This window comes from Brienomyrus brachyistius, chromosome 3 (assembly GCF_023856365.1).
Source record: "Brienomyrus brachyistius isolate T26 chromosome 3, BBRACH_0.4, whole genome shotgun sequence".
NCBI lineage: Eukaryota > Metazoa > Chordata > Actinopteri > Osteoglossiformes > Mormyridae > Brienomyrus > Brienomyrus brachyistius.
Genome location: NC_064535.1, coordinates 26,400,242 through 26,426,623, shown reverse-complemented (window position 1 = coordinate 26,426,623; position 26,382 = coordinate 26,400,242). Strand labels below are relative to the sequence as shown.

The 26,382-nt window shown below is 45.1% G+C and overlaps 2 protein-coding genes across 5 annotated transcripts; both read left to right on the top strand.

Moving 5' to 3' along the window:
- Positions 1 to 7,940: 7,940 nt before the first annotated feature.
- LOC125739370 (transcription factor E2F7-like) lies at positions 7,941 to 16,216 on the top strand. Of its 3 annotated transcripts, XM_049009413.1 has the most exons (14): positions 8,044 to 8,473; positions 8,844 to 8,896; positions 9,024 to 9,115; positions 9,303 to 9,578; positions 10,199 to 10,364; positions 11,012 to 11,260; positions 11,969 to 12,127; positions 12,313 to 12,447; positions 12,545 to 12,718; positions 12,999 to 13,083; positions 13,808 to 14,189; positions 14,958 to 15,108; positions 15,393 to 15,670; positions 16,079 to 16,216. In XM_049009413.1, exons 3-14 carry the CDS (start codon positions 9,026 to 9,028, stop codon positions 16,214 to 16,216), a joined length of 2,283 nt encoding a protein of 760 aa, XP_048865370.1. In that variant the 5' UTR covers positions 8,044 to 8,473; positions 8,844 to 8,896; positions 9,024 to 9,025. The 3 variants fall into 3 exon arrangements, with proteins under 3 accessions (XP_048865371.1, XP_048865370.1, XP_048865369.1); XM_049009414.1 differs by lacking the exons at positions 8,044 to 8,473; positions 8,844 to 8,896 and adding an exon at positions 7,941 to 8,022; XM_049009412.1 differs by lacking the exon at positions 8,844 to 8,896.
- Positions 16,217 to 16,410: 194 nt separating this feature from the next.
- On the top strand, positions 16,411 to 25,560 carry LOC125739371 (cysteine and glycine-rich protein 2-like). 2 transcript variants are annotated; one of them, XM_049009416.1, is made up of 6 exons: positions 16,411 to 16,505; positions 21,707 to 21,825; positions 22,288 to 22,456; positions 23,091 to 23,220; positions 24,436 to 24,529; positions 24,628 to 25,560. In XM_049009416.1, the coding sequence occupies exons 2-6, from the start codon at positions 21,714 to 21,716 to the stop codon at positions 24,711 to 24,713; spliced, it is 591 nt and encodes a 196-aa protein (XP_048865373.1). In that variant the 5' UTR covers positions 16,411 to 16,505; positions 21,707 to 21,713; the 3' UTR covers positions 24,714 to 25,560. The 2 variants fall into 2 exon arrangements, with proteins under 2 accessions (XP_048865373.1, XP_048865374.1); XM_049009417.1 differs by lacking the exon at positions 16,411 to 16,505 and adding an exon at positions 17,478 to 20,256 and having other exon boundaries at positions 25,367 to 25,560.
- The last annotated feature ends 822 nt before the right edge of the window (positions 25,561 to 26,382 follow it).

Sequence of the window (26,382 nt, the reverse complement as noted above, 5' to 3'; positions counted from 1 at the left end):
CTGTAATAAGAATGTGTTTGGACAGAATTGGTGCATGTTTCCCAGACAACACAACACAAATTAAGACAAAGAATATACATAGAAATTCAAAAAATTTAGCATAGAATAGAACTGAGCATGATAAAAATTAAAGTACCCACTACAAATATATATAAATAAATAATGTTATATATTGAGTGTTAAACACTGAGTGTTACACATCGAGTGTTATACACTGAGTGTTATACACTGAGTGTTACACATCGAGTGTTATACACTGAGTGCTATACACAGAGTGTTATACATTGAGTATACACCATTAGCATGGCCCTGGCATGAGACTACATCTGTATGACAGTGTTCAGCTCCCCTTGATAAAAATCACTGAGGCGATGGCGAACCAGTGCTCCACACAGTAGTACAAGCAGGAGCACACTACTCTGTCACCTGTCAAATTCTGTCGCAGCACCTTCTCCTTTCAGAGCCACAGCGGAGTAAAAACGGTGCAGCACACTCCTTCCCAGCAATTCCTCTCTCTCGCTCACTCTCTCTGTCGCCACCACCTGCCACGTGCAGGTTCGGAACTGCCGGAAGCTTCTCTGGAGCCCACTGTGCCTAGGAGACAGCCACACTATGAGCTAAGCTCCACAGCATCGGACATACATCTCCATAAATAACTGTATCATACGGATCCAACATCTATTCTGTGAGATGGAATACAGTATTTTACTCCCCTCATTGACACATGACCTGAAATCATTAGCCTTACTTAGAGCAATACGGTCCACATTTAGTCAAAGGACCTCCAGTAATATGTACCAATATACCCTCTCTGCGTGCTCCTCAGATATTTCACACAGACATAAATTAGTCAATTTCTGAGCTATGGATGATCCTCTCTAAGCTCCGGCACTTGCGATTCCCTGCCACAGCAGCCATAAGCTGACTGAAATGAGCCGTACGTGTCCATGACCCAAAATTATACTTCCATATGGGTCAGCCATGTTGGAAGACTAGGCTAGTAGAATCCCTGAGATAACCTGTGAATGAACCATTTTTAAAGGACATTCAGAGGTTTTTTTTTTTTTAAAGAGGAGTTTGGTGACTTCAAATTGAGAATAACTGAGAAATTAAACACACACACACACACACACACACACACACACACACACACACACACACGGTCACAGGACACTGCATAAACAAGCAAACTCCCCCCTCCCCCAGAACTGCTCTCCACCCCCGTTCACAGTTTCTTTTTACCATTCCAGAAATAATTAGGCCCTTCCATCTTCCGGAACTGCTTATCCATTGCCGGGTCACCATGAATCTGGAGTCGGTCCCAGGAAGCAGAGTACAAGGCTGGCGGACACCAATCCATCACGGGACACACAAACCAGACACATTAAAGGGCAATTTAGAGATACAAAATCCACCTGAACCAGTCAATCAAAATCAGGCACAATAAATAACTACTTAATAATGCGAAAAGGTATCCTAACTTCAAAAGAATATTTGATAATGCAGAAACTAGCATCCACTCATAAAATACTTAGCTATTCTAATGTATGGAGACTTATTATATTCAATAATGACCGAGACTAATGAAATACATCCCATTACACAGTCTTTCTCCCAGCCTTCAAATCTCCCAGCTATACTTGCCCTTGAACAGTAGTCAGGATCATTTGAAACACCTCCAGACACAAGCTGGCTGTCAGTTGTTGCCTGACGTGTCACAGATGGTATAAACATTAACATGCTGGGGAAGGGGGGTGGGGGGTTGTGAGTCAGGTGACTGTCATGCTGATTTGTTGCACCTGCTGCACGTTTTCAGACACCCTCCACAGTCATATTTTGCTTTCATTTCAACAGTAACCTGTACAAGATATTTTAGAACCAAGATATCCACAGTATGAGGTTCCCCTTCCCACCTCTGTATAATAAGGCATTTCTGTGTCCTCAAAAGGAACTGACTTGAAAAACGTGAGGAGCTTCACACATGCACCATGACAGGCCTCCCCACAGGCGCCATGGCAACAGGTGGCATTGCAGTTAGGGATTCCCCAAATTTATATGACAAAAGGTTGGATTGTGCAATTATATTTGGATAAAACCATGTACAGGTAGTTTTTGATTGACCTAATACATTCCACAAACCACCTACGTAAGTCAAATTTTACATAATTTGGATTTTCTCCTGGGGAGGCATGGTGGTGCAGTGATTAGCACTGTTGCCTCACACCTCTGGGACCCAGGTTCGAGTTTCCGCCAGGGTCACATGTGTGTGGAGTTTGCATGTTCTCCCCATGTCATCGTGGGGTTTCCTCCGGGTACTCCGGTTTCCCCCCACAGTCCAAAAACATGCTGAGGCTAATTGGACTTGCTAAATTGCCCGTAGGTGTGCATGTGTGAGTGAATGGTGTGTGTGAGTGTGCCCTGCGATGGGCTGGCCCCCCATCCTGGGTTGTTCCCTGCCTCGTGCCCATTGCTTCCGGGATAGGCTCCGGACCCCCCGCGACCCAGTAGGATAAGCGGTTTGGAAAATGGATGGATGGATGGATTTTCTCCTACCATTCAAGACAATGTTATACAGCCCCGCTTCCAAAAAAGTTGGGACACTGTGTAAAACATATATAAAAACAGAACGCAATGATTTAGAAATACATAAACCTATATTTAATCAAAAATAGAACAAAGACAACATATCAAATGTTGAAACTGAGAAATTCTATTGTTTTATGACAAATATACGCTCAATTTCATGCCAGCAACATGTTTCAAAGAAGTTGCGACAAAAGACTGGAAAAGTTGTGTAATACTAAAACAAAACACCGGGTTGAACGCCCATTTTGAGAGGAAAAAAACAAGCCATACAGTAAGTATATCAGTAATACATACTTAAGAACACATACTAATGAAAAGATTAAGTGTAAATTTACTTACAGGTGTGTCGCTCTTTGGCGTCTGTACTACATAAGTTCTATCTCTGATATGTTTTTTGTAAGACCGGACTTACTTTAGACTGCTTTACACAAGTCAAGAGCTGTCTACTAATAAAATTGACACCAAGAATGCAGTCCATAGCCAATCACCTCTCTTACTACGTTGGTAACACTTTACTTGAGGAGGCACAAAAAATATAGCATTACGCTGTAACTTATGTAACCACAAACTTAGCTACAAACTGATCTCATGTTCATTCAGCATTAATGAATCTTGATACTTTGATCTCCAGCAATTTCTATATTAGTCACTGTCTCTGTTAATTCTGTAAACATTTGTGAACTACTACAGGAAGTACTGAAGGAATCGATAATGAATGACACATGAAATACTGATCACATGTTTGTTTATTATTAATGAGTTGTGGTATAATTAGCTACTTCACATTAACCAAGTCATTACTAAGTATTTCTGCCTTCTTCTCATCCAGTATCAGCGGCCATTAGGTTTTTTCTTTATCCAAAAACTCCACAATATATTTGTGAAAAAAAGTGCCTTTTAGCCTTCCTGTCTGAGCATGCCTTTGTCGTCTACCCTGAAATTCTGGAGAAGCTCCATTTGTCCCCGTACTGTTGGCCAGGCCCCAACCAACACGTATCATACCACAGCCATTATAAGGCAGACTGCCTCTACTAAACCACCACATTTTCAATAATTATGTATTTTTAAAAAAAATCAATCGGTTGTTATTTTACAAAAGAAAAATTATGAATGTCAACCAAGTGGATTTTGGATCGCAATGCTAACGTTACCATGGTTGCCATTTGTACAAATAATCGACACGCAATTGTGCGGGTCCTTGATGTGACGAGCGGGGTTTCTGGAGAATTAACCTAATCCACATGACGGCTATTGAGATATGATTAACACCTTTGTAAAGCTCATCACACAGGATAACTAAGGACAGAGAACAATGGTGTTAATCAGCAGAGGGCAGACACCAGCCTCCTGAGCATGATTAAAGACAGCCAGAAGAGTAACCTTCGATCTCACCCACATCTCTCTAACTGCGAGCCTGATTGGGTAATCAAATTCCCATATTATTAAGCAGTTGCCTTTTTTGTGATTGGCCAACATCCCCCCCCCCCAAGTCACATTAGCAGAGGGGCTGCAAATATATTCAAGTTTTCTAGGTTAAGAAGGTCTTTGCGTGCAACAAGGTTGTCAAATAGCAGACACATTTGATTTCTGATAGGTTACTTCTTCATTTTCTCAACCCTGACCTTGGTTACGTCATTAAAACATGTTTATAATTATTTTACCCATCAAACCAAATTAAATTACTGGATTTACTCAATACTTTGCTTTCAAGGTTTTCTAAGATACTTTAAAGGTGAGACAGAGACAGACCTTTAAATTATTCAGTACTATGAATGCTCGTTTCAGTTTAAGAAAAGACAAAATAAAATGAATAAATGACCCTTTTATGCCAAGGACTATGCTTACAAATTTACAAATAGTGCAGTTACACTGTGTATCCAATCACTGATTACTAAATGATTATCCCTTAAGCTCTCATTGGGTTAAACCAGGCAGTGATCCCATCCCAGAATTCTCCTTCCTACCATCTATTAAACACTTTTCCTAGTCAGGGTCACACGGACACCCAAACTCTATGAAGACAGAGAAGAAGTAAGATTCGGTCCCACCAACACTGGAGTTGCCAGCCAACAGTGCTACCCCCACCCCCCCCCCCCCAGACTACCGTACCACCCTTCAATTCCACTAGTAGCAAAGAAATACTCTCTGGCGACTATTCTACTTTACCGAACTGGACCCGAACAGAAAGTACACTGCATTGGAAAAGCAGTTACTAGACACCCCCTCTGCCCCCCAGCGACAGATAGAAAGAGCCTGAAAAGCACTATAACCAGGATAATGTGTTAAGAGGCGCGGCTAGGGTCAGGTCTTAGGGTCTTTTGACCGCAGGCCCCCTGACTGCCCATTCTGATCACAATAAGAGTATCATCTCCTCCCAGATTCAGTCGTCACACTAAGCAAACACAAACCTGCTCTGGATTTACCACTCAACCCACAATAACACCTAAAGGCCTTAGATACCAGAGGAGCTGAAATGTGCCTGAAACAGGCTGCGAACCACGAGCAACAGCTTTGATGGCCCTTTCCGGCACCAGCTCATCAGACTTTCCGGATAAAAACGACACAACACTAATACAATAAATTACAATCAGAATCTGTCATTTTTTTTACCCCCTCAGGTTCACATGGGATGAAATGGTTGCTTATAGTCAGCAACTGGAGGAGAAAAGCATTTGCAACCTATTCAGGATAGGCGTATCACATGTGACGAATCACTGACACACCGATGACTCACATTGGTTAATTTATTAGCTCCCAGTCAGTAATCCCTCCCATTGTGGGCTTCAGTGCCTTAGTCCAACCATCTGGTTGTGAAACACTGTTTTGTAGGCATTAAAAAAAACCTGCTATAACCTACCAAAAGCATTACGTAGCCATTTTCTCAAATTATATATTTATTAAATATGATCAGACTGGCATAGCATACTAAAACTGCTTTTCTATGGCTGTTAAGAAAATGTGCTTGAACCCAGGAAAAGTCAGTCACATTGAATAGTATTTATTTTTAACGTTAAATTAGTTTAATAGTTAATGGGAAAAGCAACTGAAGACTTACCTTAAGTATTAACACTTTCAGTCACTAATAACTATAGATTAAGCATGACAGGCCCAGCTCCCATTAGTTAATGTACCTTCCAGACACTGATTACATCATTATAATAATTTAGAATTACCTGTGCAGTCAGTGCTGAGAGTTACACTCACACTCTTTGTGACGCCAGCTTTTTCTGTTCCCTAGAGCAATGCTTCCTCTGGGGTCTGAGTCGGCCAAATTCCCCGGCAAACTGAAACACATCTTATGATCTTTAACATCTTAAGCTTGCCGGCCCAGGGCTGATGCTCCTTAGGAACCCAGGGACTGACATGGGCTCTGAGTCAGTACCGAGCACCAGTGGTCCTGTGGCTTCCCAAACAGTACCAGCCGCTTCCGAGGTGCGGAATCCCAGCGTGAGCAGGACGCCCCACCGGCAGAGGGAGTCACTTGTCTCTGTGCTGCTAAACGTAGGAGGTTACAGGCTTCCCACTGCACTCAGGGCAGCACAGGGGCACGAGCCCCTTCCACACCGAGTCCACTGTTGGCCTGGTGGGAGCCTGAGTGGCGAGCAGGACCGGGCACTTTGGTGACACCAGCCAGCAGGCCGGACCCAACACCTACAGCCAGGTAGCCCCTGACCCCCAGCATTCGTCCTGCTGCCTGACGAAAGACTAGTGGACCTTACAGCCCCCACCACGCGATTCCAAAATCCTCCCCAGGCTAATATGAAGAGCATCAGCAGGCTGTTGATCCATCTGAGCTCGTACCATTACAACCAGCCCATCTCCACCCCCACATATATTTTTGGATGATTTGCTGGAGAAAAACTGCAGCCCAGTTAGTGTATTAGACGGACTGGTCACTTAAGTGTTCTCAAGAAATCTGCAGCCAACTTGGAATTCAAATGAGCCAGTCTAAACAGGCTGGCTAATTCCACATCACACCGCTAAGAGGACGTAGTGGGAGGGGGGTCGCCTCCCACCATTATGCTAACATACAAAATAATCAAATAGTATTACTGGGGCTATTGTCCAGTAAATTGTATGAATGTTGCCAAAGCTATATGAACACACTAATGGCGGTTTAAAACCTCATCACTTCATTGTCGTGACCTGTTACGTGTGTCAAACAGAAAGCTACAGATAATATTGATTCTCTTCCCATTTAATATTTGTATTGAGGTTGAGACCATCGAATGTTTCAAAATGCTCGACAGCCACATAACTGGTTAATTCTGAACTGCCCATCTTCAGCAGACACCGCTGCCCTGAATGTGCAGCTTATTTACCTCTTTCCATTCCTCCTTCACAGCGAGGTGCTCCAGCTCACGGCTCCTCGGTGAACGTTTGTGCCATCTGTGTCGCCAAGGAAACACAGACGTGTGCTGTTGCACACAAGCGTCAGACCCTAACAGTCTTTCCCCCTTGGGCAGACCCACCGTCCCCCAACACACACACACGCACACACACTGGGCATGACTGAAGACATGCCAACATCTAAAAAGCTCAGCATTAGGTGAAAGGTTAAAAGGGCTTTGGATAGATTCCCTCATTTTTTCCATTAACACAAAAACAGCTCTTACTTGCTGTGACTGGCAGTATGGCCTGGAAGGCAGTAGAGACCTAATTGTTTTTGGTTTAGATTAGTTTCTATAAAAGCATGCAAATCCCCCTTGTCTAAGAATGTTTTATTGAAGATTAATATATCATAATACTACAAAGACTAACAAGCTGGAAAACGGGCACTAATGGAGCACAAATCTATTTTTTACTGCCCCTTTTGGTGCCAGTGATCATCAGAGCAACATCTGTACCAGGACCTCGAGTCGGGCGCAATTTCTCCCGTCTTTTTCCGAGTTAAAACTGACACGTAACAAATCTCCAGTACATGTACACCCAGTGGTATTTCTCGGGTCAGCGTTTATACCCCAGTGCCGATCAATGAAAAGAAACTTCCAGAAGTCGTTTGGTCGTACAAGCTGCAAAAAGGAAAACGTGAGTGATGTGGACATTCCGGGAAGTGTTGATCCTGGCGGTACGAGTATTTGGGCAAACATAACCACTTTGTCATGCTATCGAATGCCATGGGGGTTTCAATTGAAATTTTCCATCAAACCCCCCTTTCATTACCTGAAAGCATAAATGCTGATTTGTTTTTTTTAATGCATTGCTTGACAGTATTTACGGCTCAAACAAGGGCTACTGTCTAACATCACTCATCAATCGTGATGTGGCTGCGCAGAGCAGGAACTCGGAGGGAATCACGTACTCAAATGACGTTTTTTTTCGCGCGGTGTCAGCGCCAGAACACGACTGCACTCCTCCTCCATCTGTTTCGCCCACATTGAGGTTAATTATATCGAGCTGCAGTGGGTCCGCTGCATTAACACCCGACAACAAAAGGCAAGGCGATTAGCTTGCTTAACCAGTTTATAACATGCGCGGCTATACGGTTGTATTCAAAACCTCTTAATTACGGGTTTTGCGCAGAGGTATCAGAACCGCGCCGATTCCCCCGCCAACAGCGTACTACGGGGCGTGACCGGAGCCTCGATATGACTGGATAGCCGCTTAATATATTCGTAAAAGTAGCTGCTGATTGGCTGTAGTGGGTCGCTCGCTATAGAGCGCCAGAAACGAAAGTTTAGCGGGTGAAACTTCCCACTTCTCTCATGCGAATGAATTAAACTTCAGCGTTAGCGGACTGAACAAGACCTGGTTCGTGCTAGTTATAGTTAAACCGATGACGGAGCGAAACGCCCTGGAAGTAACAAGTCGAAGAATCTGTGAAATACTTTAAATAAAGTACCCTGCGACGGGCGATCGAGGCGTATTTATTCTCCGAAAATTAAAGGTAATGCACGCCATGAACTTTTAAAATGTAAAATTTACGTTTATATTTTGTTTACAGGTTCTGACTAGCGGGAAAAATAACAGCTAGCTTTTAACAACGAAATATTTTATAATACTAGCCTATTCACATGAATGAAGCTTAGAAAACTTGAGCTGGAGACTTGGGCGTAATTAAACAGTCTGGTTAAAGATCTAGCGAACAGGTAGAGTCACGGAAACGGGCTATTAATTTGGATACAAAATGAAAAATGCAAATTAGCTATATGCTGTGGAAAACGATTAGATGCTTTAAAAAAAACCTTAGAGGGGGGTATTTGCCTTATGAAATGTCCTTACTAAACCGGAATATGTGGTTTGTTGGCTTGTTTTAGTATTTGCGCCAAAATCAGCTAACCACAGGCAGTCCGCCGAAAGTCTGATAAAGGTACATAACTAGGAAAAAAACGTATACGACATAAATGATGAAGATACTGTTTATGAGGGATTTATATCTCCTAGATAATACTATATTAATTTTATTTAACTGCTCTGATCTTATGATTTTTCTTCAGTTATGGAGCCGGAATGTTTCGCTTTACGCCATTTGATGAGTCCGAGAAGTAATAAGACAGATCTCGCAGAAGATGGCAAAAATGGTCAGAAGGCAAGTATTTTAAAAGAAATTAGAACTATGTAATTATTTTGAAGTGTATTTGAATTGCTTCTGTTATAGGTATTACATTAGCTCAATAAAACGCGTTCTGATGCTGATGGTTATGCAGATAAATGTCTTTGCTGAGAAAACATTTAAATGTTCCATGTCATTTATTTTATTTTCTGGCTTATTTCAGGAAAACTACGTGGAGAGCAAGGGGGTCTCTTCCCACAAATGTGATCACACTTCCTCCATGCTCTGTGGGAAGAAGAGTCTGGGCCCAGACCAGCTGCAGATTACCCCTAGCAAGCCTGAGGAGGGCATCATTTCGGACCCCCTGACACCCACCGCCAACCTCAAGCTGCTCATCAACGCTGCCAGCCCAGATATCCGGGTCCGGGAAATGAAGAAGATACTTTTCTGTCCTATTGAGAATGAGAATGTTGGTGCGGTGTTGGACAGTCACAGTCAGGTATGAAACCACCATTAGCAAATAAGCATAGATTCGTTCTTCTGGATGGATAATGGAGCATAGCAGAGGTAGCCTGCTGGTCTCCAACCTGCGTTTTGTTTAGTTTCTACATTACACAGTTAATATAATGAGCAAAATGTGGCTTGAGTCATTAAAAACAGATTTTGCTTTCGTTTTTGGCCAAGTCACATGAGTAGGTATCGGTGCGACTATACAGCTTACCGCAGTAACCGATTAGGTCGCCGTTCAGGTTCTGTCTACACTTGGTTTTAAACGTGTCTTGAGCGATCGCATCATTAGCAGACAGCCGAGACGCATCGCCTTCACACCCCCGTGTCTGTCAGGCATTTCCGGGGTCCAAATGACCACTTGTGGTCAGCTTTCATTATTACACCGTGCACAGTATTGTAACGTCCTTCTTGGGTGAATCTAGGACGTATTAGCATCTATACCACGAAAGATATGTGGTGAAATGTGTCCCAAATACACACTTGTATTTAACGCTGTATATCCCCAGTCTGATTGTCCGAGACCGGTTTTAAAACCGAGGGTAAACAGGACATAGATTCCCACGCCTGCTTCTGCAGATCTGACTTTCTCTTTTTGGTGCGTTTCTTCAGCTCGATGTGAGGGATGATGCCCCATCGGGGGAGTTTGACCAGAAGCCCAGCAGGAAGCAAAAAAGCCTGAGTCTCCTGTGCCAGAAGTTTCTGGCACTGTATCCCATCAACCCGGGACCTTCTGAGACCATCAGCATCTCTCTGGATGAGGTGTCCACTAATCTGGGTAAGAGGCACGGGAATCATGGCTTGCTGCGGAAATGCACTGCACATACGTTTTATTTTCCTACTACTTATTTACTTAATTAAAGATGGCTGAGTGGGTAGGAGGGTGTGTGTGTGTGTGTGTGTGTGTGTGACATAAATATTGTATTGTTGGAACCAAATGTCCCCTCAATGTGGCGAAAACCTGTTATTTTGTTCTCCACAAAAGGGAACTCAATTTTATAAAAATCATTTTGCAATCAAACTAAAAATGCCAAAAGACGTGTATTTTGTTGGATTACTCATGGTTAAGGTTACGGCTGGGTTGAGGTTCTCATTCTTAATGAATTGATGGTCCCCACAAAGATATGAATAGAAACTTGTGTGTGTGGAGTTTGCATGATCTCCTCTTGCTTTCTTCAGCTACTTTTGGTTCTCATGCACAATGCAAAAAAGACTTGGTGTGATTGATTGGCATCCTGTCCAGGGTGTTCACCTAGACTCCCTGTAATCCCACACAGCGTATGGAAGATAATAATAAGAATATCTTTCTTTAGAAAGATGATGGGATCCGGCAGCCCCTGGAGAAGTTGGCCTTGATCATGGGTCCAGTATGGATCTGTGCTATTGAAAGACTGTGATGTCACCCAGTCTGTATCTGCCTGGCAGGGGTGGAACGGCGGCGGATCTATGACATCGTGAACGTGCTGGAGTCACTGAAGCTGGTCAGCCGCGTGGCCAAGAACCAGTACGTGTGGCACGGACGACGGCAGCTGGAGCGCACGCTGGGGGAACTGCACGCGCTCGGCCAGCGGCAGCGTTACCACCTGCAGGTGGATCGCCAGCCGGGGCCGGCCGCACGAACCGAGGAGCCTCCAGAGAGCTGCGAGGAGGGAGGAGATGAAGACGTCGGCTTGGGTGAGTGGCTACGGCAGCTGGGGGTCTGGTCTGAGGAGGCTGCAGGACGTACGGTTTGTGTGCCGAGTTCCTTTATTTATGGTGAAAGGTCCTAGTGTCTGTTTTCTGGTCGTATCGTTGTTTTCATGACCTGCTTCCTTCAAAGCCAAGCTCTGATAATCTGGCTGCTTGTTTATGATAAATAGCCATATTCTTTACAATTCCATTATTACGGCATTTATACAAACATCCATCGCTGTCAGGTTTAATGAAATGCTGGGAATGATCTCTTACAAATGGCTGTCAGTAATATAAATTGTTGCAAAACGTCATCGGACATTAAAACCATCATGTTGGCGGTTGAAAACCCAATCCGTGCTCTCTTGCCTTCAATTAAGGGGTTTAAAAACACCCCGTTTGCAAAGATCCCTCGTTGCTGGGCACTGCCTATGCTATATGCTGGTTGCCATGGCGCCGGCTTCCTTGGCAACGCAATATGGTGCCCCACAACCCATACAGTAGCTCTGCGGCATGAATGGGGAAAGTTTGTGCCATCTATCAGTTCCCAGAATTCCACTGGGCTAAGATGCTGGTTTCTAAGTAGCATGGATGATTTGCGGAGGCCAGCTTTCGATATGCTTACAGTTTCAGAGCGTTCTCTCTGCACGTGCATGAGCCAGTCGGTACATACGGGGGATTGTGATGGGTCGCTCGCTCGCTCCTGCCCAGGTCCGGCCGGCACGAGGAAGGACAAGTCGCTGCGCATCATGAGCCAGAAGTTTGTCATGCTCTTCCTGGTGTCCAAGACGCGGGTCATCACCTTGGATCTGGCAGCCAAGATCCTCATCGAGGAGTGTCAGGATGTAGCCAGCCACAGCAAGTACAAGAGTACGTGCCTTCAAGCCCTGGGCTTGTTTTTAGGTGGCGTAGCTGGAGTGAAATGCTAGCTAAGCACTGAAAGAATCACAAGGTTTGCTCGAGGTTTGCAGATTCCAATAGAAGAGCTGTCGTTGAGGGTGTTTATTATGGTGAGTCGTGTGTAAATGGGTCTCTCTCTCTGGCTGTTTTTTCAGCCAAGGTTCGACGGCTGTACGACATCGCCAACGTGCTGACCAGCCTCAACCTCATCGCTAAGGTCCACGTGAGAGAGGAACGGGGACGCAAGCCAGCTTTCAAATGGATTGGTCCTACCGCTGTCCTGTCTAACGGTAAGAGCTACCCCGGGTCATTTCTTGTGACGTTAATGGCTGGGAGCTGATTCAGCCCAGGTTGTCGACCCTGAACTAGTTTTAATCTACTTTTCAGGAGATTTGGATTCTATAGCTGGACTCTCTCTCCCAGAATTCCATGGGGCCTCTGGGCAGACGTCACAGGGGACGTGGCCGAAGCCAATGTGCCATGTCCCCTTTGGCATGGTGCCTATCCCAGCTCAGTGGAGAGTCAGCTCGGCGCCCAGCAGCCCAGGCAAGGAAGATATAGGTAAGTGCTGCTCAGGGACTAGGCTGGATTCTCAGGAAAATAGCATCGTGTTTTCACAGCTGTCCGTGCTGAACCAGAACAAACCATGTTCTGCCACTTTCACTGCCGTGAGGCATTAGGGTTGTTGTTTTCTCGACACCATTGAAGGATCTGCCAAAGGACCTTTTAAGTATCGAGAAATAAGCAAGACTAACGAAATGCCACTTGATCCAGCCTCGCTCTGCCTGTAGTGGTCTCAGAGGCCTCTGCATGACGCAGTCTCCTTTTGCGTTGTGCTCAGGTTTGATGCAGGAGATGGCAGGTGGGACCAAGACGGCAGGGGATGATGCGGCGGTGTGCCGGGTGCAGGCCGCAGACGAGAAGAGGTGAGTTAAACCTTCTGCAGTCCTGAGCGATTTGGAGTGTTTTATCTCCTGCCTTCAGTGCCTCGGTCAACTTTCACCAGCAGTCATTTCCGGTTCCTCCTGTAATCCGCCCTACCCACCATGCCATCACCGGTGACTGCCAGGAACATGGGGTGGGCATTTTAAAAATAACTGGCCAAACTGGGCTACGAGCTCTGAACCACACGACGGGACCCGGCTGTGCTCTGTGACCGTGATGCGTAAAGCTTGCGGTTTCCATTGGCTGCGGTCAGGAAGTCCTGGTTTGGCGCGGCCCGGTACGCCTCACTTAAATCCGCCTGGGTTTGTGGTGTCCTTCGTATCCAGCCTCCCCATTTATCTTGGCTCCCATGGCAAGTCTGATCTGGCCTACTTGCCCCCACAAGCCAGATTATGGGCAGCGCCGGGGCGGATTATCTGAACCGCGGGCATCGCTGCAGGTACTCCTGTACGATGGACAGCGCGCCGTGGATTTTGCCCGAAAGGCTGCTGGATTTGCTCTTTGGCAAACTAGCACTTGGTGATTACGTAACACCGAATACCTGGTACAAGGTGTGCTGGTAGCTGGGAAGTAGTAAAAATGTGGACTGGCTAGGGTTCCCCGAGGACCGGCTTGGGGAAACGCTGGTCTAGAGACGCCTACCTTTCGGTTACATACAGGATCCTTCACCATTTTTATGCCATGATGCTTTTCTGTCGTACTCAGGCAGCAGCCCGGCATCGGCCCAAAGGGTGGGGCCCACGTTTCCGAGGCTGGGCCAGCTCACCCAGAATCACCCAGCGGATCCATCCCCCTTGCGCGCTTCTACTCCAGCACCGGCCAGCCCAATGCCTCTCTCTCGTCCTTGTCACCGACCCCGCAGATGGAGCCAGGTGATGCGCGCCCTCAGGCGGCCCTGTCTCATCTCCGAGGCCTGCCCCAGGCACCCTTGGTAATGCTGTGCAGGGGCCCCACCCCTACTGAGATAGGGGCCCGGGGCCCCGGGTCACCGGCCAGAGATGGCATCCTGGGGAAGCGCAGGATGGATGACGCCGAGAGACGGATGCCCAAAAGGGACAGAAAGAACGAGGCTGAGGCTCCCAAAGAGGTGAGTGTGTGCTGTGTGAGGGTGGGTTCATCGGTGTGTTGAGCCCAGATGTCCTTTGTTATACCACAATGTCTGTCTACTGTACGTTCTCCGTGTGTTAAATGTAGTCTTTTGTCTTTTGTGTCTGGGTTGAAAATGAGCATACCTTTTTAGTAGAGAAATAAGCATTTATATATTTATGATAATTCATAATTTATACCTGAATGGTTCATTTATACAATTGTGTGGCATGGTTTTATGGGGGGGGCTCATATTTCAGTCAAGGGCACATTTAATGATCGAATCATTAAAAACCAGATATAAGGGCAGATTGCTTCCTTACATGAATCACTTCGGAAACATGAGATCCACCTTTTTTCCTGGGAAGCTTACTGTCATGTAGTGTTATATGGGTTTCATTTTTCCCCCATTTAGGGGGGGGGGGGGGGGTCATGTGACATGGTTTGTGGATTCTGATTGGCTAAGTGACTTCTGCTTTTAGGAAAATGCACCAGCAGCCAGGTTTATAGGCAAAACTGTGACTGCTGCAGTGATCTAAGCAGAAGGATCTTGGTTTCACACCGTTACGTGAAGATTGCAGTGAGAAGTTGTGCTGTTTAATTAGTCTGTGTGGCCCAAGGCTTCTTATTAATGACTGTCACTGGGAAATGACTTCCCAGGAATAAATATCTTGATCGACGTCCTCTTAATTTGGAGGTCTAGGCTGTGCGTTGGTGTCATTCATTATACTGGCTCCCCTGGATGATATCATTTTTTGGCTCTCACCAGGATGACCGGGACCAGGTAGCACGGGAGAACCCCTCAGAGGGTTACGGTCTGAAGCCCCCGGCCGTGTGCCCAGTCCTCCAGTCCCAGGGAGACACGTGGTCCCCATCCAGGACTCTGCCCTCGCACTACCTCTATGTGCCCAACTCTGCAGGTACGCAAGGGACTGTTTGTTGGTGTCCCGTTGGACAGAAATATCCCACATTCACACTTAAACCTGTCCCCTTTCAGGACACCTAACAGGCACGGTTTTAGGCTCTGAGCAGCAGACTTCCTGGAAAGCGAGCGAACTGTCCTCTACCTTTATTTAGCAGATGCTTTTGTTCAGAGTGAGTCTGATAGCGTAGCTGGCCAATCCCGAGGTGACTGCTGTTTGTTACCCATGATGCCCCATGATGACCGGGCCTGATCACATGACGCTCCTTCCTGCCCTCCCAGGTCTTAACAGCCTGAACTTGCTGCTCTCTTCCGGGCACGTGTCCAGCCCGCTGGCGCTCACGCCGAACGCAGTTTCGGCCATGGCCGTGCCGTGTGTTCTGCTGCCCTCCCCCGGCCTCCCCCTCATTGCTGGCGGCAGGTTCGGCGTGCCAGCTGTGGTGTCCCCAGCCCACATGGTGCTTGGCGGGCGCACGGTCACCCCCCCGGAGTCTGGCAGGTCCCCGACGGTGCCCTCCAGTCCAGTGCAGCCGCCGCCTGGCAGCAGGGCCCAGCCTCGTGTAAGTGCTGTGTGGCTATAAGACACAAAGTAGCCGTGTGGGTGCTGTGCTCACTGGTGCCCCCTACAGTCAGCAGAATGTCGAGCTGTGGCCACCCGTCACCCCGGCCACACGATGCAAACGGCATTAACTCGTCATTCCCAGCTATTACACTATCAGCACCTGCCATCTTTAAATAGCAAGAACCCCAATTTTATAAATGTTATCTAATTTTAATATTCAGACTCTGATTATCACCTTTTTACTTCATGTGGGCCTGAAGGTTTCCTAGCATTAATGTTTTAAATGACCATTTTTGGGAATGATAGTTTTCTAACAATGGATTTTGAGGGATTTCTGTATTGGACAGCCAGTTCAGTTTTCCGGAATTGATTTCTCCCTCCGTTCTCCTGTTTTCTGTGACCACAGACTCCAAAGGAGGTAGGTCCGGCCGGCTCGCGAGCCTTCTTCCAAACACCAGGAACTCTGGCCTGCAAGGAATCCAGAAGCTCACCCCGGCGGGTATCTGCCCAGAGGAGGCTGGACATTGGACAACCGAGCAATTAGTATCTTCGTCGTAATGGGCCGGGTCAACTTTTAATTTCACCTCAGGGGTGCTTCTTCATCAAGCAATGGCATTACCAGTTATATATTTTAGCTGAAGCTGATTCACCAGTGTTTCCTGAAAGCATGTGTGTAACTTAACTACGTTAAAGGTAACGTAAAGTGTCATCTTTTCTTTTTTTTGTGTAACTGTATTTAATGTCAGGAGAATGTGGGCCTGATGGTTTTCCAGCGTGTCTCCATGTCTGCAAAATTTGTTGCACTGCTCTCTGGTGGTGGGAGGAGGATAAAGGTCAATTGTTTTTCTTGTTAAATTATTCGAATGTGACTGTATCTCTCGTAGGTCATACTGGGTTGTTTTCCATTTTAAAGTAGCATATATTTTGAGCCATCTTTTTATTAGATATGTTTCTGAATTTCATTCGGTGCTTTTACAGTGGGCTCAGCCTTCATCTGGACTGGCTGGTCTGTCCTTTTTTGAACCTCAAGGATGACAAAAGGAATATTAAATAACTTGTAATTGTCCCCTTCTGGGCGCCTATAACCTGGAATAGAAACCACTAAGTCATAGGATGCAAGGATATTAGGCTACTGTAGCTCTAGGGTAAATGAGTGAATGTACCATAGGAAGGCGATTAACACACTATGTTATTGATGGGAAATTTCTATTTATAGCATGTTTTCCAAAAAAAAAAAAAGTATTTACTTGAAAAAAGAAACTTGTATTTTCAAATTCTCCCCCATCTGCAGGTAATCTTAAGCTACCAGCAAATTACTTTTGAAACATCCTTTTTTTTAATTATCACACTAACAGTTCTCTTTTTTTAATATGACATCATAATAATGGCTTCATTATACTGAAGCCTGCCTGAGTATTTGGGCGTCCTGCTCCACGCCACTGCTAGGACATGCATAAAGGACTGAGCTGGGATCAGTATGCACTAACAGGGGTGAGCAGAGTGTTTGCGACCCAGTAGCCGTGAGGTTAAAATAATAGGTGAAACTACCTACACTACTGATGAATGTAGCGCGTCTGACATTTTGGGATGGTGCAGATCTCATAGTCAGACGTGTACCTTTTTAAAACAAACTTAAAACAAGTTTTCACAGTGCATAGACATCTGCCCAGTAGCTGCTGAAGACCAACGTGAATATCTACGTACTGTAGCACATAGAAGCATGAGATTTTTTATATTTTTTTTAATTGCTGAGTAGTGGAAATGAATTGCATGCTTGGTGCTGAGGAGCATTTACTCATATGGGGGGGGGGGGGGTGTACATCATGGGTATAGTATGTACTGTGTCCCAGAGCCTTAATTCCTGTCCTTTGAAATGCTGGATGTTTTGTTAAATTATTGCTGCTTTTATTATATAATTGCACTACCCATTTCTGTAGTTTGTAGTATTCTTGTTTTCTTTTTGTTTTTAAAGCCTTGCATAGCTCCAGGATCGCTCTCCTCTCTCTCTCATGCTGCAGAATGGATCAGACTCTGCATTCTTTCTGAACTACTTTGTAATAAAACACCACACTTTGGCAGTCTCAGTTTTGCAAGCAGAACGTAAAATGTACCATTTTATCTTTCTCCTTCCTCCTCCTCCTCGTGCCCCGGCCCGCCGACGATCTCTCTCTTTTCTGATTTATTTCCCGGATCATCGTGGCAGGAGGGGTGATTTATTTGGCTGCGGATGGATGGATGCTGGTCCGCACAGTCGGGTGTGAATGATTGAATGAGTTGCGGCCTGTGCCACTTTGCCCTTAAATGATCTTCCGGAGGGACGGGGCAGGGAGGTTTGCTGGTAGCCTGTCTGTTCCGGTCTGCGCGTGCATTAGTCTGCCTTGATATCTCCATGTAGGTAATAATGTGAACTATACTGGTCCGTCCAACAGGTGGCACTGCATTACAAACCCTCCGCGGTATTACTGCATTAAAGCATGCTTTATTCCTCATTTTTACTGTACACAAGTCAAGGGCCTGCTTATGATTATACCACGATAATTCCCTAGGGATTAATATGATTAACTCCTAGCTGCTGAAATGAGGAATGATAATGAGGAAGAATATATAGATCAGGCACCTCCATTTTATGCAGTGATCAGAACTGAAGATGAATTTTGCACAAAGCAATTTTGTTGGTTAGCAATGCAAAAGGATGAAGCATTTGCTGAGCTGGGGCTTAACTCACTTTTTAATGCCAGAACTGGCCGCACGCCGTGAAGCCCGTAGGAGCCGCCTGCGTTGCATTCTCTTCCGCTGCCCGGGTGCAGAGGCCACTCGAAGTTTCCTTACGGTTCTGGTATCACTAAAACACGCAAACGCCTGGATTAATGTGAAATATTACTCACGCAATCGAAATGATTTATGATTTTTAAATGTTACCTTAACCCAATGCGGTCTATTGATATGTAAAATTGCTATGCAAGCATTAGTTTACCTGGGATTGTCACGGATCAATCACTGCTAATCAGCAGTTAGTTTAGGAAGATGTACAGTAGGTTAAACTTCTCTAAGCACTTCCAACACCCATACCACAAAAATATCTAAGCTTCTGTAAGTATACAACAATATAAGCAGACTGCTATTGTTTTGCGCTTTGAATTAAGTTTTATTATTACGTGGCTTAATCTCTGCTCTGATTACTTTTTCTGTGGACACCAATTTTTAATGTTGAAATTAATTTATGGGAATGATATCGACAATTGATTTCGGCCGAAGTCTCAAACTGGAACACGTTCTGACCGCTGAAATCAGCATGATAGGGTACTATTCCGGTGTTTAAAAAAACTCATCGCTCATCAATAACTATCTAGTCTCCATAGCAAACCGACATGCTGCAAAACATTTCAGGAGAGCTTAAATGTGACATCAAACACCTTCCTCCATCACCAAAAACACCAGCAGCTTCTCAGGTGATAAACAGACCTCTATTCAAGTAAATGTTCCATAACATTGGTCTGTTTTTACACATGCATTCGGCCTCACTCCCTTTACTCTTTATCTAATAGTTCAATGCAGACAATAATTACAAGAAGTGTGCTTATTTTGTTGAACAGCAGCTCCGGTGTAATGGTAAAGTAAAACAAGATTGTAAACTAATCTGTTCTATACATTGTAATGGAAATGTGCGGAGGACTGTCAGAGTTTATTCCTGTCAAGCGTGAAAAATCAAGGCTAAAGTGAATTCTGTTCTTACTGCTAATAGCCCAGTGCAACTCGCGTGCAATCTATAATCTTCCAGTGTTTGCGTAAAAGCTCCGCGTGCTACGCTAGGCGTTGATTGGCGTTTTCTGACAGCACCACGTGACAGCTGAACTTCACATCATCTCGGGAGAACAACGATGCATCGTCCATTTAGGGTTATTTCAATGCTGACATACATTTATCCTGTTTTGCATCTATTGCTATAGCTGAAACACTAATTGCAATTTAAAGCACTGGTCAGTTGTACATTGTATTTTAGCTGCCAGGAATCACACTTGTTTTTCCTGGTTATGTTACTACTTGACGGAATGACTGCTATACAAATATTACATTTTTAAACAGCATGTTTATTCATATGTCACATATGGGTTTCTGAGCTGGTCTTTATTTCTCAAATATACTGGCGATGTACAGTCATTTTTTTCCATAGACTAAACATATTATTTTAAATTGAACGGATTATATTAAAACTTAATCAGAGTAAGGTGACAATGTGACGCGAGCATTTCTAATTCAGTCAACGGCGGCATATAGTCATTAATGGTAACAGAACTTCTATGATATTAAAATGGTCTGCAGCTATCCATACGATTCAGTACTATTACAATTCGTTTTGCATCTCGTTTTGTAGAAGAATGTTACTTCATTTAGTCAGAAGTTTCGGGCTCCGGTGTGTTCCTCACTGTCTACAGTAAAATGTATGCATTCCTGGCTTCACCCACAAACCACTCCCTCCACCTAAACCTCTCCAAAGTGTCCCGGCTTGTGCAAAAAAATCGCAGCTGAAAAGCTTCTCGGGATCCGCTTTGGGTGACGCTCGATCGTTACTCTGCTGCTGACGACGTAAGGATTTAAGGTTTTATGGTACCTTGCAGTATGGAGGATATAATCATAATGACCTACGAAGGAAGCAGATTGGTCATGATTGCTGACTTTTAGTTTGTCGATGTACGACAATAAGCTGCAATATGTACCTTTTACTGTCATGTATTATTATTATTATTGTTTTATTTTTATTATTATATAGTCTGCTAGTAGTAGTATTTATTATGTTGCACGACAACTTTTTTCATGATTGCTGAAATTCCCAGTGTTAGAGGTTAGTGTTTAAACCGAAGGTATACTGTCCTTTAGGTTTTGATAACTTCTGTCCGCTTGATTAGAGTTTCAACGAGAAGTAAACTGACCTGTTTTTTTTTTATTATTGGTTCATTTTTTTATTCTTGGACGGAATTAAGTCGATACAGAATCTCAAAACATATTCCAGTTTTGACTTTCTCCAATAATTCGTAGGGTTTATTATTAAATCTTTTTGTTAGTATAATTTAGTTTGATTAAAACGGGGAATCGTAAGTAACAACTGAAAATCCTGTGTAAAAGTCAGTGACAGAAGATAAACTGTTTTTTTTTCTACTTCTTGTGAGGCTGATTTAATCTTGTAAAATATTTGGCTTTTTTGTTGTGGGATGAGCAGTGATGTACTGGCAGTATCTGATTCCAAATGAGAGACCTATAAAAGTTATATTCAGAATTATGGGAATCTATATTTCGGTAGTGCGGCTTGTCAAATCCACAATTTTCATAAATTATCAGATTACTAACCACCCGTGCGACACAGGCCAAATATATATTTTAGGAGACGGTAGGCAAGTAAGAAACGTCTCTCCACATTTTAGAAAAAGGCCTTAAAATAGAAAGACATTAATTAAAATTTAAGAATTGACAGTTTCCACCGGTTTCATGCATATGCATGTTAGAGCAAGTCACAGCGTGCTCTAACAGACGTAGGGGCGGCTTAATTGTCTCTGGATATTAACGATGTCCTGCATGATTACAGATGGGTGCAGATTGGCCACGCAAACGGAAAACGAAAAACCTTTAAATGTTATAATGCCACCGTGTTCTTGAGGGTTCATCTATGTACCTGTTCCTATAAGAACCGCGTAAAAGATACGATCATGCAGGTGCGTCATGGCGGCATGGATACCTTGGCAGATTTAGGTGGAGCAGTATTTGATAGAGGACATTGAATATAAAATTATGCATCAAAGGGGGGGTGGGGGGTGGGGGGTAATAGTTAGGGTGTATATATACATGCCTAGTTAGCATTACATGTCTTTGTCACATGTTATGATGATGCGTAATACATTTATTGATATAATTTATTATTAAATATATATTTTCTTAGTTTCTTAGTTCTAAGAAACATGGAGGAATCATCTTTTATTCTCCAATGTGCAGTGTATGTATTTATTTATGCCTCGATCCTTGTCTCCCCCCCCCCCCCCTCCAGTTTCACCATGCCAAACTGGGGTGGGGGTAATAAGTGTACGGCCTGCCAGGGGGTGGTGTACCACGCTGAGGAGGTTCAGTGCGACGGCAAGAGCTTCCACAGATGCTGCTTCCTCTGCAGTGAGTGTGGCTGGGGAGGGTCAGTGTTCAGACAGGCCCAGTGCCTCCGTCTGACTGGGATGCTAACAGTAATTAAGCATTTGCCGTATTCCAACCATTTACTTCCAACAACCATACATGGTCATGGCCTAGGCACTCGAGAGTATCCTAGACCGAGACTTTATCCCATACACGAGTCTTTGTTGATTGGTTTATTTGACAGGGATAGTGGATTTTAACAACATGACTTTAAATATGCCAGACTTAGCCAAAAGGTTAGTTTTCATCTGTAGTCCCTGATCATGGGGGAGAGGCTAGAACATATTCCAGAGCACAGAGAGAACACCCTGTTTGGCCTTGGAGCTGTACTTTGTACTTTGCCTGAAGCTCAATCTGATACACGCTCTTGTACCTTGTGTCACAGTCATTCTGCACAGTACCTACTGGGTTACATCGTTTAACCTGCTCTGTGATCGATTGCAGTGGTCTGCCGGAAAGGCCTAGACAGCACCACGCTAGCCATCCACCATAAGGAGATCTACTGCAAATCCTGCTACAGGAAGAAGTATGGCCCCAAGGGTTATGGCTATGGTCAGGGGGCTGGGACGCTCAACACGGACCGCGGAGAGAGGCTCGGGATTAGACCAGACAAGTGAGTTGGACCATTATCTCACTGGGGAGGAGCGCTTTCAGTGGGTCTGTTTCAGGAAACTCTGCTCTAGCTTCTAAAGCGTGAGTCGATGCATGATTACATGCTTTTCCCTTTTGAACTGGCAGTTTGGGTCAGGTTTCTCCTCATCTTGATTCAAGGCATCAAATTGATTAAGGTAGGGGCATTAAAGGGACCATAATTCATACAGTGGGGTTAAACTTGTCATTAGCCAATGAGATGTTTTGTATCAGTGAGTGACAGGGGAAGGGGCACTCTGGGGACCAATCAACTTTAAGCCTTGGGCCAATGCTCCCGTGGCCCCACCCCTCTATACACTCTAGGTGTATGTTAAGGGTCGCATATTTTCTCATGTTTCCCCAGCCCCTCTTTTCTGGGATTTGAAGCCGGGTGTCAGGTGATGAATGTTATGAAAGACCCCATTATGTAACTCCTGTGCTACACTGCTGACCTTAATCTTCCTCAAGCGCGGCACAATGCAGCCTATTCAGGTCTCGGACAGGCGGGCGGCTGCCCCAGGGTCAAGCCACGCTCCCAGCCTCGGCCGCCTCCGGGGACCAGCTAGCCCCACAGAAGTTAACGTCTGTGCTGTTCCGCCTTCCCGTTGCCCACCGAGGAGCCCGAGCCATCGGCCCGCAAGCAGCCCCAACCCTTCCAAGTTTGCCCAGAAGTTCGGGGGGCTGGAGAAGTGCGCCCGATGTGGGGAACCTGTCTATGCTGCAGAGAAGGTAGTGGGGGCTGGCAAGGTGAGACAGGGAAAACCGAGCCGTCGTCTTCCATCGTTCATGCAGGTGGGAGCTTGTGACACAAAAGGGGGGGGGGGGTTGGGTTGGAGCAGCTGGGTTTGGTTATGGGCATAAAGTGAAGGAAGGTGATGCTCAGTCTCGTGGTCTTTATAAACAGGGCTTATGACACTCAAGTCGTAAACAACGTGAACTGCGGAATGCGTGTGAAGAATGGGGGAGGGTACAAGGTCATGTCCTCTTCTTCAATTGGTTTTGAAAAGCTCAGACATCATTTTATAAAAATATGGATATAATTCTGGCTTTTATAGATCATTTTTTTATCTGCTCACATTAAATTATTTGTACGGCATTTTTTTCATTATTGTTTATTATTTCATTCTTAATGATACTCCCAAATTTACTCAGACATGGGCCCTGGTAGAGGGCGGCATGGTGGTGCAGTGGTTAGCACTGTTGCCTCACACCTCTGGGACCCGGGTTCGAGTCTCCGCCTGGGTCACATGTGTGTGGAGTTTGCATGTTCTCCTCATGTCGTCGTGGGGTTTCCTCCAGGTACTACAGTCCAAAAACATGCTGAGGCTAATTTGAGTTGCTAAATTGCCCGTAGGTGTGCCCTGCCTCGTGCCCATTGATTCTGGGATAGGCTCCGGACCCAGTAGGATAAGCTGGATGGATGGATGGGCTCTGGTATATACATATACCATATGTATATACATACGCCCAGAAACCAAAGGCGATCCTAAAGCATGTGGAATGAAAGAGGAAGAGGTGCTGCTGGTCTGGGTATCATGTACAGCTCTCCATTCGCAGGTGTAGCTGACCACACCCCCCCCTTGCCTAACCATTGTGTCACTGGTCTGCAACCAGTCACTGGTTGCAGAGATGAAGGTGTATTTCTTATGGTGTTGGTGTCAAGGGGAGAAGGCTAAATGAAGGATGAAATAGCTAAACTAAGAAGTTGATTGGTTTGTCAGGTTCATAAGTTTGCACAGAGGTCTGTCCAGAGCAGGGCCAGTCCCAGCTGACTTAGAGAAACCTACCCCCCCCCCCCCCCCCCCAAAACAGTGACTGGTTGGTTTGCCGCATTCCTCTGCGTCTGGGAGGCTGTACGTAGCCAGTATGAACAAAGACATAACCGTCTGCGGAAAGTGAGAGAGTTTTGTGTGGCGATTGTGACGGTGGAATCTCTCTGTCACGCTTCCGTCCCACGTGAAGCACTGGCACCAGATCTGCTTCCGCTGTGCCAAGTGTGGCAAGAGCCTGGAGTCCACCACGCAGACGGATAAAGGAGGAGAGATTTACTGTAAAGGTGAGCCCCCCCCCAGCCACCCACGTGGCTTCTTTAAGCCTGTGATCTGAATAATGGAGAGGAAATTCAGGGGCAGCTGACAGGTGACCTCATTACAGAGGCAGGAAGAAGCCCGACAAAAGAACCCTATCAGATCTTCTTCGTCATGCACACAGCCATTTTAATTTTTGTTGGACCTGAGTGAATAAAGGTACCGAGCCTGCACAGCTGTGATTGTAGTTGGGGTCCATGTATTGCTTGTATAGTGGGGTTTGGATATCAAGGTTTATTGTTAGAGTGTTAGTGGCTTATTTATACATTGTGAGAGATATAATGTATGTAGTACAGTATGAAATAGTACAATATGAAAGTCACAGCTGAGAATGAGGATCAGAGGATTAAGGAAGTAATTAGATTTCTAAGTAAGTGCATCATGTTACCGAAACGGTAAACCAGTGAGGAAGATCACGACGTAGCTCAGGACGGCTGGAGTCTTTCCTTAAAGCTTTTGTTTGATGTGTACACATTAAGGTGATCTGCAGATCAGGCATTTAGACTGGAGTCCACGTTGAATTAACATAGTCGTTTCCGTGTGGGAACGATGCTATTCAGAGCAATCACAATCAACGTGAAGTGCGGTTTCTATTTGAGGAATTCAATTTGTGCCTCAAAAACTCTCAAGAATGTTTCTCATCTGGAATGTGAGGGTCCACTGACCCAGATGCCTGCGAAGGGCTCCATAGTCTTCAGGAATAATATCCGCAAATAAGGCACAGTCACTATGGTTACTTAAGGCATCCAGGTCTTTGACAACAAGCCTCATTTCCAAAACTGTTGCATTGTATGCTTACTCTCCAGTTTGTTATGCAAAGAACTTTGGGCCGAAAGGCTTTGGCTACGGCCAGGGAGTGGGGGCCCTCTTGCACGCCAAGTGAGGAAGCCAGCAGACCGCCGTCACCGAGGGCACCGGATCAGTGATTCAACTACTGCATTCCTTCCTTTCTTCAAGAAATTTTCCATTTTGCATTGAAGTATTAAAAACAATCAGGTTGGCTTTTTGTCTTAACTTTGTGTTTGCAAGACACACGGCCGGTTTACTTGTACAGGGTACTTTTTTATATCCAGGCTCCCATGTCAGTCCTGAAACACGATTAAAAAAAAAAATCAAATCACCTCACAGTCACAGAACGGATATTTGATGAATAATTCATAAAAATTCCAAATTGGCAGCTGTTGATTTTTATTAAAATAAGATACACAGGGGAGAAGCAGAGGAAAGTGTCCATCGCAGAACCCTGGGACGGACAGCTGAGCTCTTATACGAAAGTTTGATAGAATGGGCTACTTTAGGGTATTTTCATGGCAGGCGGCTGTGCGTGTAAACAGCACTAACTTTTCTGCAGGGATTCTTACTGATAACGGCTGCAGGCAGGCAGAATGCAAGCACATGTGATGTCGAAGAAACGGCATTCAGCATTCATCAGCATTCATCCAACAAAACACTTGACTGTTCTATGCAATTGTCTCACAACATGTTATTCCATCGGGAAAGGAGATAAACAAACGTTGTGACTACAATATTTTTACATGAAAGAAAACCTTAAAATCTTGGTGCCCCAGCCATGATAATCAAGATACAAGGAAAGATACTGCAATGTGCTTTACAGCAGGGGTGTGACAAACACCAGAACACACACACACTTGTTTTTTTAATGAATCTACACTTAAACCCGATTCCCTGACAGCCCTGTCGCTAGCCGGCCCAATCAAGGCCGCAGGAAACGGGCCAAATGACATCATGTTCAGCCCCCCCCCACCCCCGATTCCTGCCCTCATATTTCAGTAAAATCCCCTGAATCAGTGCACAAGGATGG